The 12,114-nt window shown below is 43.9% G+C and overlaps 1 protein-coding gene across 1 annotated transcript; it reads left to right on the top strand.

Annotated features, from left to right (window-relative positions):
• The first annotated feature begins 218 nt into the window (after positions 1-218).
• PIGP (phosphatidylinositol glycan anchor biosynthesis, class P) lies at positions 219-9,372 on the top strand. The gene is made up of 4 exons (XM_014535638.1): positions 219-352; positions 1,888-1,960; positions 4,602-4,720; positions 6,764-9,372. The coding sequence occupies exons 1-4, from the start codon at positions 271-273 to the stop codon at positions 6,892-6,894; spliced, it is 405 nt and encodes a 134-aa protein (XP_014391124.1). The 5' UTR covers positions 219-270; the 3' UTR covers positions 6,895-9,372.
• Positions 9,373-12,114: the final 2,742 nt, after the last annotated feature.

Raw genomic sequence — 12,114 nt, 5'->3', positions numbered from 1 at the left:
GCGAGTGTGCGCGTGTGCACTCGAGGTCTGGCAGCCGCTGTGCGCGTGCAGGTCAGGCGTGGGTGCTGGTGAGCGCGCGTGCAAGCGGGCGTGTGTTGGGGGTGTGTGCGCAGGACAGCCGTTCGCAGTGGTTTAGGCTGGAAGAAAAACACGCTGCAGAGGCTGCGCCCGTGGCCCGTGGCAGAGCGATGAGGTTATGACAGCCCGGTGCGGGGAGTACATCCCTGATCGTGATTGTGTTTCCTTCCCACAGATTGTCTCCAAGGGAAAATGGTGGAAAATTCACCGTCACCGTTGCCAGAAAGAGCGATTTATGGCTTTGTTCTTTTCTTAAGCTCCCAATTTGGCTTCAGTAAGTACTTTCCCGATGGATGGCCAAGGCCTGGCTCTGGTGTTCAAGGTCAAGGAAATGACTGCCTTTGTTATTAGAGTGCGCACACGAACTGTGATTCTTCCTACCTATGCCTCTTTTTAAGAAAACCTGGAGGGGACTCATGTTGGTTCAGAGGGTTCTGTGAGCCAGGTAATAGCCTGAAAGGTTTAATCTCAAGCGCTGTTCATACGGCACCAGGGAGGATTGCCCAGTGGATAGAACCTGGGGCCTGTGGTCATGGTCTGGTGGACAAGACAAGTAAATCTACACTTAACACTCAGCGTGGTACGTGCCATGGGAGCCCAGGGAGAGACATGGAACAGACGAGGAAATCAGTTCGCCTTCTTCCCAGCCATAAGGAGGAGGGAAGTGGGAAGGCCGTGGCTGAGGCTGTGGCCGTGGCTCCTGTGCTGCTGTGGCAGCTGGGGAGTGAAGGGAATGCATGAGGCTGGAGGAGTCAGGTGCGTTTCTATTCTAGGTCTCCCTCAATCCCTGTGAGATCCCATTGCACAGGTAAGAGAAATTGATGCTCAGAGTCACACACCCGGCCCCACATCTCTCCCCAGAAGGAGTTGAGAATTACGAGGGGACAAGAGGGAGAGAATTGGGGGTACTCATAATCCAACTTTTTGGAATTTTGTGGGAACGAGGAAGGTGGGGGGTGTGAACCTTAACTGCATCAGCCAAGCTGTTGGGTGGAGAAGTCGATGGAGTGAAGTTGTAACTTGGGTTCAAAGCTTGGCTCTTCCGAGGATTAGCTGTGTGACCTGAGACCATTTACTTAACTTCTTTGAGCCTTCAGGTTCTTCAGGTGTAAAAAAATGGTGACTGTTTATTCTGTGCTTATCATTCCCAAGACAATCCTGAGGGGTGGATGTTGTTATCATACTCATTCTACTGATGAGAATACTGAGACACACAGTCGGTAAAAAATAGAGCTAGAGCCCCAGCTGGTGTGGCTCAGTGGATAGAGCGCCGGACTGAAGACTGAAGGGTCCCAGGTTCGATTCCAGTTAAGGGCACATGCCCGGGCTGCGGGCTCAGGAGACAGCCGGTCAATGATTCTCTCTTATCACTGATGTTTCTATCTCTCTCTCCCTCTCCCTTCCTCTCTGAATCAATAAAAAACATATATTAAAAAAAAAAAAATAGAGCTAGAATGTGAACCCAGACACCGGGTGGACTTCACTTTGCTGCCTCTCATGGCCTGTTGGAGGCCCCTCTTGTCAGAGAATCTGTGCTCCCACCGGGAATCAAACCATGACCTTCTGGTTCATAGGTCAACGCTCCACCACTGAGCCACGCCAGCTGGGCTCCTGTCACTTTTTTACCACAATAAAAAGATATAAGGTAATTGTGATAACAAGAGTGATGCAAATAAGGAGCTAGGAGAACGGAAAGGAGGGAACACTCATTTCTGAGGGGATCAGGGAGGCTTTACGGGAGCTTTTTGTTTCACGTGACCCTCGGGAGATGAGATGCAAGCTCACTGGCCTTTTCTCGCCTCCTTACAGTCCTGTACCTCGTGTGGGCTTTTGTTCCCGAGTCTTGGCTGAACGCCTTAAGCTTGACCTATTGGCCTCAAAAGTAAGTTTAATATGTTGCTTAAATAAAATAAGAGTATATTAATGCTGTTTTGAAGGATCAGATTTTTTGTTAAGACTACTCAAATCTTAAATGCTCTTTTAAGATCCATAAATAGCCAAATAGAAATGTAAAACTTTTTAAAGGTCATTATTGATATATCTCCAATTAAAAATGATGTGTTGAATGCATGTTTGTCTTCCTTTCCTCCCAACACCTTGCTAAAGTAACTCTGTAGGGAAAAAAGATATTTTTTTAAGGTAACAAATAATGGGATAGCAAGTAAGAAGTATCAACAAAATTTTAGAGTTGTACATAGGTGAGCGGTAACTGACTTAGTTTCCCCTTTTTCACATTGCTGAAGTAGAGAAGCCAGCAAGAACAGCTGTGCCCTAGAATTCCAGAAAGGCTAGAAATTGGACATACAGATACCTCTTTAACGTGGTCATTCTGGATTGAGCTGAAAACAGTGTTTAAGGCGCACAAGACCCCCAAATCCCGTCCTCATCCCTTAAGGCAGGGAGACTGGCCCTCCCTCCCCTGCAGAAGACAGTTTTACTCTCTGGAACGTTGAATAAGTGTCTGTAAGACATTAGGTCTGATCCTGGGAATGAGGCACCTTATCTCTCACCTATGTACAACTAAAGACAGGGAGGAGAATGGAAATCATTGCATTGCTGAGTAATAAGACACCCCAAGCACCTTTCCTCACGAGGCTCCCAGGCTTGTGGCTGCCAGGCCTATACCACCGTGCTCCTCCCAGCAAAACAGGAGGCTCCTCCCTAAGGAAGTTGACCAGTTTAGGGGAAAGCATCTGTAAGCTCTGACATTCGGCGGTCCCCCGGTGAAATGGCTCGGTCTCCTGCAGTGAGACTCGCCAGTTTGCCATCCTGGCCCACGTCCACACGGGGCTTCCAGTAACCTTGTTAGTGCTTCATTTTTAAATGTGAGTGGACAACCATAACTTACCATTTTATAAAAGCCTCTAAAATGAAATACAAAAGAAAAAAAGGGAACTTGAAGGAAAGGGAGCTAATGGAAGGAACAGAAGAAAATCACCATGAAACAAGAATAGAATGCTATAAAAAATGGAATGTTTAAGGAATTACTACTGTTTTTGGAAATATCTATGTATACATAAAAGGCTAATCTGCTAAGTGTTTGACCATCCAACTGGCCGCTATGATGCGCACTGACCACCAGGGGGCAGACGCTCAACGCAGGAGCTGCCGTGATGCGCACTGGCCATTTACAGAGAAAAGGCACCACAGACCTGGTGCCCACAAAGCAACACTTGGCTTCCCTCAAGTGGGACACAGGCCCCACCATCACCCCGGAATGACACCCTACCAAATCGCAGCTGACACTGCTGAGATCCCATGGCGCAAAATGTGGCCCACAGCCCAGCCCAGGCCAGCCCGGAAACGGTGGCTGTGGGCGCTGGGTAGGTAATGACATCACCTAGCAACGCCTGGCTTCCTCTCCCTAGCAACTATCCTCCTTGGAGTTTCTTCAGCCCAGGAATACGACTTGCTTTATAGCCAGGTGAAAGCATTTTACACTTTAACCAAATGTCTGTGAAGCGTTTTCCCATGCCTCATCTCATTTGATCCTCACAGAAGTCCTGGAGTAGGTAGATAGGAGACTCTGTGGAATCCTATTTTCTTTTCATTAGCCGGAAAACGGAGATTTAGAAAGCTTAGAAACTTGACCCGATTGAAAAGAAGTAAGAAATGGTGGACCTTGAAAATGACTTCAGGTTTTCTCACTGCGCAGATATAGTCAAACACTGCTGCAGTTAAATATTTTACCCTTTGTTCTCCCTGCGTGATCTACAATAATAATCTGCTTTGTGTTGATATTTACTGCTGTGTTGCTGACAATTACCTGAAAGAGAAGTTGGGGTCCTTCACTGGGCTGGAAAAGGTTTAGCTACATCAGAAAGCAGGTCTAACTAAACAAGTTTATTTTTTATCTATAAAAGGCTAAGTTGACTCGTGCATGCGCAATACATGTAACACTTGCTGGTGCCAATCGCACGCGTGTGTTTCGATCTGTCATTGTCGATCTTGAATTTGGTTGACACTTCTATTATAGAGAAAGGGCAAGAAGCAATATTAAAATATTTCTTCTAATTAATGTCCTTTCAGTGTGCATGAATTTGTGCACCAGGCCACTAGTGTATATATAACAGCCAAAATTGAAATTTTAATTGATGGGTTAAGAGATAAACCAAAGGTAATATCCAGAAAGTAGAAAAAAAGACAGCAAATGGAAAAAAATAAGGAAAATATAACAGGGTGAAAAAATCTTAACTCTTAGAAGTTCCAGAAAGGGAAAACAGTAGGAGCAAATGACTAAAGAAACAGTGCACCCGGTTCAGACCTGCAGTCACTTGATGTGCTTGCTCAGCTGCATTGAGAGGCATATTGGAGCCCTTCCTGTCAGAAAATCTGGGGGTTGAGTACTGATGGGAGCATGGAACATAAGCAAACAGACAAAAAGCTGGCAGGCCTCGTAACTGTTTGTCTTTTAGGTACCTGTTTTACTTTAAATTTTAAAAGTTATGTTATCTTACTGATGGACTCATAAGAAGAATAGCTTTTGGGGAAGTCTGTTACCTACCGAATTTTCTCATCTGCAGGTACTGGGCAGTTGCATTGCCTGTCTACCTCCTCATTACTATAGTAATCGGGTATGTACTCTTATTTGGAATAAACATGATGAGCACCTCGCCACTCAACTCCATTCATACAGTCACAGGTAAATTTATACCAATGGGATGTGCTGGGGGACGGAGGAGTGGGCTCTTAGTGCTTTTATCGAGAAAAGCAACCAAGAACAGGCTGCAAAAATGACACCTGGGCATACCAACTTGGAAGACATAATGCAGAGTTATACCAGAGGCAGGTTTACGTGGGAAATAAGTTCTGATGAATACCCTGTTCATAGCACTAGTCAACAGGTGCATTTGCCCATAAAAACGACAAGTCTATAACATGTTCCTCGACAGCTCCGCTGGCAGGAACTTCCTTTATCCTCGATAGGCAGTGGTGATGGAGGGGTGCACACAGGCCCATGCAGAGCTTGTCCAGGAGGAGGGATGCGGGGGGAGGGGGGCGGTCCTCAGGATCCCTGTGTACACCTGACCACAGTAAGGGGTAGACAAGCCATGGCATGTTTTTGCAGTTTTATTTTTTAAAGTTCTTTTTTTCAAATCTAAAGATTAAAATAGGAAGACTCCTAAGCTTGCTTATATTCTAAAACGTAAAGTATTTTTTAGTTTCCAGGTGTGATTTTTTAACTTTTAAAGCCTTTTTGTGTGTGTATGTATTCTGCAAATCAGTTATAGTTTTTTTGTTTTTGTTTTTAATATATATTCTTATTGATTTCAGAGAGGAAGAGAGAAATAGAAACATCAGTGATGAGAGGGAATCATTGATTGGCTGCCTCCTGCACGCCCCACACTGGGGATTGAGCCCGAAACCCGGGCATGTGCTCTTGACCGGAATTGAACCTGGGACCCTGCAGTCCACAGGCCAACGCTCTATCCACTGAGCCACACCAGCTAGGGCAGTTATAATTTTTATATTTCTTTTTTAAAATGTATTTTTATTAATTTCAGAGAGGAAGGTAAGGGGTGAGATAGAAACATCAGTGATGAGAGAGAATCATTGACTGGCTGCCTCCTGCATGCCCCACACTGGGTGAGGATCGAGCCCACAACTGGGCATGGGCCCTGACCCAGAAACCAAACATGACCTCCTGGTTCACAGGTTGATGCTTCTTTTCTGGTAACCTACTGTATTCCCTGCATTCTTGACTGGAATCACGGCAAACAGACAATTTGTGCAGAAGGGAGAACGTGTTAAGTTTATATGAATGATTGTACCAAATGACTTAATAGTTTTCAGGTGATTTAAATATATTTCTCAGCCTGAATAGGATTCTATTCCTATGAAAAATGTGCAAATGGGACTTTAACACATCATTGTACTGATGAATGAAATATTACTTTCTTACCCAAGTTAGAGATGCAAAAAAGTACTTTGCTAGCCCTAGCCGGTTTGGGTCAGTGGATAAAGCGCAACCTTCAGACTGAAAGGTCCTGGGTTCAATTCCGGTCAAGGGCACATGCCCGGGTTGCAGGCTCAATCCCCAGTAGGGGGTGTGCAGGAGGCAGCCGATCAATGATTCTCTCATTATTGATGTTTCTATCTCTCTCTCCCTCTCCTTTCCTCTTTGAAATCAATCTATATAATAAAAACCTAAATGACCATTACAGTGGAAGACAAGAACGAACGGTTGCTATGATGTGCACTGACCACCAGGGGGCAGCTCCTGCATTGAGTGTCTGCACTCCCTGGTGGTCAGTGCACTCCCACAGCGGGAGCTCTGTTCAGCCAGAAGCCGGGCTCATGGCTGGCAAGCGAGGCGGCAGTGGCGGGTGCCTCTCCTGCCTCCACTGCAGTGCTAAGGAGCAGTGAGCAGGCAGGTGGTAAGGAGCAAGGGGTCCTGGACTACAAGAGGGATGTCCAACTGCCGGCTTAGGCCTGGACTGCGAGAGGGCACAGGCTGGGCTGAGGGACCACCTCTAGTAAAAGTATATATTTTTTTAAAAAGTTCTTTGCTAATTTCTAGTCTAATTGGGACATTGCTTCTAAAGAGAGCATTCAAGTAATCTTTTAATGACATTTAAACGTATTTTTCATTATCCAAGCATTAGCCTAGTCAATTATGTAGTGGGTCTCCATAAAGACGGTAGAAGAACTCATTGGGTAATGAGAGCCTTTTGTCCTCTTGCAGATAACTATGCTAAAAATCAGCAGCAGAAGAAATACCAGGAAGAGGCCATCCCAGCGTTAAGAGATATTCCTATTAGCGAAGTAAATCAGATGTTCTTTCTGACTGCCAAAGAATCTTACACCAAAAACTGAATTGTGTATACACTACCATCAAACATTTATTACAAGTTTTGGCATAATAATTTTGACCATAATTATTTCTCTTATTAATACCCAGTATTGAAATATTTTGAAAAATGTAAGTTGAACTTATCTTAGATTAAGGTCCATTAATATTGTAAAAGTTCTCAAATATTAGTTACTAATGGACAGAATAAATAAAACATTGATCATTACCATATAGCAGGTGTTTTAACAAATAAGTATCAGTAGAAGCAGGAAATCCCTCCAGAGTCATTCATGTTGTCACTTTCAGGGAGCAATTGTGTCTTTCTCACTCTTTATTCTAGAGGCCCAGAATGCAGACTCCAGTTTGGGGGAAGGGTTCATCTACTGTGTGTCCTTGCCATCAGATTCATGTCTAAGATGCAAATATTTATTGATTGAGTACTCACACAGACGAGGTATTTCTCTGGGCAGTGGGATGTTGCACTGAGATTCTCAACGAGCCTACATTTTAGAGGCAGATGGAAATAGACCAAGCAAAAAAGAAGGAAATGAGTGCTGTGCAGAGAATTAAGATAGTACAGTTTCTAGAAAGTGGCTGCTTTAGATCCAGTGGTCAAGTAGGCTGCTCAGTTAGAGGCAGTTGAGGCTGAGATTTGATTGGTGAAACCAAGAGCCAGTCATAAAAAGGTTGGCGAGGCACAGAGCTTTCAAGCAGCGAGAGCACTGACTTTCAGGTGGGAGGGAGCTGGTTTTCTGGGACCTCAGCACTTTGCATAACTCCTCTCCATAATAAAATATCTGTCTCGGGCTAGTTCCGAAGTAGTACCCAAGCTTTGCTTTTACAGAGCATAGTCACGGAGAGTCACATGGCCAGGGCTGGATGACACCAGCCCGACTCACAGTGACTCATATGTCGCCTTGCACCCTAGTCAGCCAGGATGGCCTGCTTGAGTTATAAAGCCTGTTTACCTGGCTCCCAAATATTAGAAGCAGCTGAGTCAACCTGCGTCAGCTGCTGAGGCCCCATCCAGCCCTCTGACTGGTTTCTCAGTTAATGCACCATGGACTGGCATGTTCTGGGAGCCAAAACCAGGCTCTCTTCCCTAAATTTGGTAAGAGGAGGCTGGGCCTGCAGATCTAGAGACTTAGCCCAACCAGTGGCATGCACAGAGATGGTGGTGGGTGGGCTGCAACCTGGGAGGTCGGGGCAGATAGCAGACAACTCGGTGTGCAGCCAGTCACCTTTGCCCATTTTCACCCATCTGATAAGTCACATCCCCCCTGAGTATAAGGAGCATGGGGTGGAGCGAATGGTTGAGGTGTCTTCCCCAAGAAGGCAGAAGGTTTCAGTCACTGAGGCAGAAACATGAGAAGAAAGATGATCATTCCCTTACACTGGCCTCTGGTTGTCTGCATTCCCCAATTTTAAATAATTAGTACAGCGAACATCTTTTGTGGATAAAAATCATCTGTGTGATGCCCGGCCAGTATAGCTCAGTGGTTCAGTGTTGACTCATGAACCAGGAGGTCAAGGTTTGATTCCCGGCCAGGGCACATACCTGGGTTGTGGGCTCAATCCCCAGTAAACCCATGATAAATCTCTCACCTATCTTTATAGATCCTATTAGTTCTGTTTCCCTGAGTCATCCTTGGCCCCTTGTTCCTAACACAGAGGACCTAGTTATATAGTTGGTGAATGAAAAAAAGTTCAAAGGCTCATATCTGGAATCATCAGGAGTGTTACAATTAAATTGTTTTGAAGATGTAATGAGAGAGAGGTGTACACTTCATATTTTAAGGAGTCAAATCATTGAAGGACCTAAGTAATCAGAATTATCACTGGAGATCTTGTAACAACCTTAAATTACTAGAAAGCCATCATTATTTGCTTTCTACTTTCAAATTTTGATGTCTTTTAAGATTTTTTTTGAAGTTACTAAAGTTTGTGAAACTAGTCCAATAGCCACTCCAGACCAGATTCCCCATCAGCATCTAACGTGAAGATTAAATTTAATGTGTGAAAGATAGATGACCTGCTGCAGGATCAAAAGGCAGTTAGAAATAATGGCCCTGGTCACAAAGACACACAAATCAAAGAATTGTCGGCCCAGGACAGAGATTCTATCAGTGATGAATCTGTCGTTTCACTTGACTGCTGATCCAGTACAATTATGGGAAAACTAACAGAAATGACCTGAGTGAACAGACAGGCTGGGGCCATTTGTTTCTTAAGTGAAATTTCCAGGCACCCAACCTCAGCCTTTGCTTTTCCATCACCACTGAGTGGCAGTTGGCAGAGAGAGATGACCTTTACTTAACCTTGGGAATAACTCTACCCGTTTCTGGTCAAAATAAGGAATGTATGTCAATGCCTATTGGCCATCCAATTGCAGGAGTTATTGGGTGTTTTTGGTCTAAGTCAATGATGTCTTTGCCTTTTTGAACTTTATTTTACAAAATAAATATCTTTTCTTAGGTCATCTTGACAGTTAGAACAGGCCACACACCTGGTACAGATGCATGACAAATTTAAAAGTAACTTTGATCTGTTTTGTTTTGGTTTGGGTTGTTTTTTAACTCAAACATTCATCTGACTGAAGATAGAGAAATAACCAGGTTTCAGTCTACTTTCATTCCTTTAGGCATTTAAAAAATGCTTATTGCTGTCAGCAACCCAAGAGATAAGTGGCTCCAAAACAAATCTTAAATCAAGCACTGCTTCCAGACTTAACCCCTTCCCTCCCACACATATCTGTGTGGTCATTTGTTCAAAGATCTGACATAAATAAAATCAGATCAGATATCCAATCCCTCAAAGAAAATGGTCTCAGTGAAGGCAGATCCCAAAACTTGCCCCCGTTCTCACCTCTCCATCCATCCTAATCAGGATCTTCTTGTCACCAATAGACCAGTGCATTGGGCTAAATCAGATGCTCCCCGTTGGATAAATCATGAAAATGCCATGAGCCAAACAACTTGGGTGATTGAACGGTATTGATCAGCCCATCAACCACCAATTCTATGGATCAGTAATAGATTATTTCAGAAATATCCTTGATTAAAAGTCTATAAGATCATGGCTAAGGTTATTTCATGATTATAACATTTTAAATCTACATTAATAATATAGTATCTAAGGACTGATGTTTTAAATCTTTTCATTGGTTTTAATAAGTATCACTTATTTTTAAAGTAATACAAGCACATTGTAGAGCATTTTAAAACTATAGAAAACAACAAAAAAACAGTTATTTATAATCCATCACCCAAAGATAACCTGAACAGTTTTGTATAAGCCCTTCTAAGGATGTGTTTAACAACAATATCAACAGAATCACACTGTAAATATAAGTTTGCCTTATTTTTCAAATAACATCATATTGTGAGCATTTAGCAACTGTATAATATTCTATCATATAGATGCACCATAATTTATTTCACAAATTTCTTGTTATTGGATTGTTGGATGAGTCTAAGTTTTCATTTTTATAAATATTATTATAACAAATATCCCTGTATAAAAATATTTGTATTTATCTCTGATTATATCCTTAGGAAATATTTCTATAAGGGTTAGGGATATAAAATTTCTAAAAGTGCTCATCACCTATTGCCAAATTGCCCGGGAAGGTAGGCTTAATTTTATACTTTGACCAACAAAGCATGACTTTTCACCACTCAGCATCATGTATAATTATTCATGAACATGACAGTGGGTCTTCCATGATCATTTCCAGAGTAACAAAATAAGTTCGAAGAAGTTGAGAAGTATAGTTTGGCTAGCTACTGAATTCACTGATATTCATATTTAATATGCAAACTTACATCAAGAGTGTCCTGGCAGCCACAGGAGGCTTATGTGGAGGGCATGACTCAAACTTTCAAACTCATTTAGAAAATTCCCCTCACATGCAAAGTGATTCTTTTGCAAGAATAAAAATAATTATGGGGCTGGTTCGGAAATTAAACCTGCCTAAGGCATCTCTGGTAAACAATTTGCAGCAACTTCCTATAATATGGAAAGACTTTCCTCCTCAGTGTCAGTGCCCTGGGAACTCTCCTGTTGAAAGCAGCAGGGTGCAGAGATCTGTGATCTGATGAGCGGCGGGTACCAGCTATCGAGGACCTGGGAACTCTCCTGTTGAAAGCAGCAGGGTGCAGAGAAGATCTGTGATCTGATGAGCGGCGGGTACCAGTTATCGAGGATTTGTCGACCTCCCTGTGAAATACGTCTCAAGCACAGCTTGCCACGTTGTTAAAAAGGGGAACTGTATTTAAAGGGCCAGAAGGTTGAGAACCACTGCTTTAAAGGGATTGCGTGCTGGTCCTTCCCAGGAAAGCTGGTCTGCAAACCTCTGTCCTAATACGTCTCAAGCACAGCTTGCCACGTTGTTAAAAAGAGGATACCGAAGACACAGTTCTAAAATCATGCTCACATCACCTCATCTTCCTGGTAAGGACTCAGAAATTTACAGAGCCTGCGTGAGCATCATTGTCAAGGGTACCCATCATCACTCCATTGTTGATCAAAGGCCAGATCAACCAACTTATTACCCAACCCCTACCCTTCTCAGAAAACATTATGAATTCTCTTTTCCATTCTTTAGCTTTCCCCAAGTTACAAAATATATTACCTCTGAGGAAGTCTTTCAGTCACATTCCATCTCGGCAGCATCTTGTATCAAGGCACAGAGGTTTCTCTAAAGGGATTGCGTGCTGGTCCTTCACAGGAGAGCTGATCCGCAAACCCCTATCCGGGGATTGGACTTTAGTTGAGGTGCTGCTGTCCCAGTGTCCTTCTGGATCTCATGAGTAAGCCCTCCCAGAGAGTCCAGGATGAGGTTGCCCTGTGCCTGTGCTGTCAGAAAGGGGCCGATGGGAAGTGTGTGTCTATTTAGAGCCCTTCAGTATCTTCTTGCCCTCAGAATGCACCCACGGACCAAGCCTCTGCCTGCCGGCCCTCCCACGCCCCCTTGCTCCTGCTCCTGCTCCAGCTTCGCTGGCTTCCTTCCTGTCAGCCCTGCAGCTTCTCGCTCACCTCAGGGCCTTTGCACAGGCGGTTCCCTGGCCTGGAAAGCTCCTTCCCCAGCTCTTTGCCTGCCTGGTTCCTTCAGGTCCCATCAAACACCACCCTCCTTGGACCAGGTTTGTCCTCGTTATCCTCCACCATGTTTTCCGTGGCACACATTGCAATTTGTCGTTTAGAACAAGGCTTCTCAAAACTTCTGGGGTGTAGGATGGATT

This window comes from Myotis brandtii, unplaced genomic scaffold (assembly GCF_000412655.1).
Source record: "Myotis brandtii unplaced genomic scaffold, ASM41265v1 scaffold147, whole genome shotgun sequence".
Lineage (NCBI taxonomy): Eukaryota > Metazoa > Chordata > Mammalia > Chiroptera > Vespertilionidae > Myotis > Myotis brandtii.
Note: the sequence above shows the minus strand (reverse complement) of the source record. Positions and strands in the feature narration are given on the sequence as shown.

Coding starts and splice junctions, on each gene's coding strand:
- PIGP (XM_014535638.1), top strand. CDS start 271: ATGGTGGAAAATTCACCGTCACCGTTGCCAGAAAGAGCGATTTATGGC. Junction 1,961..4,601: donor TTGACCTATTGGCCTCAAAA/GTAAGTTTAATA, acceptor TCTCATCTGCAG/GTACTGGGCAGTTGCATTGC. Junction 4,721..6,763: donor CTCCATTCATACAGTCACAG/GTAAATTTATAC, acceptor GTCCTCTTGCAG/ATAACTATGCTAAAAATCAG.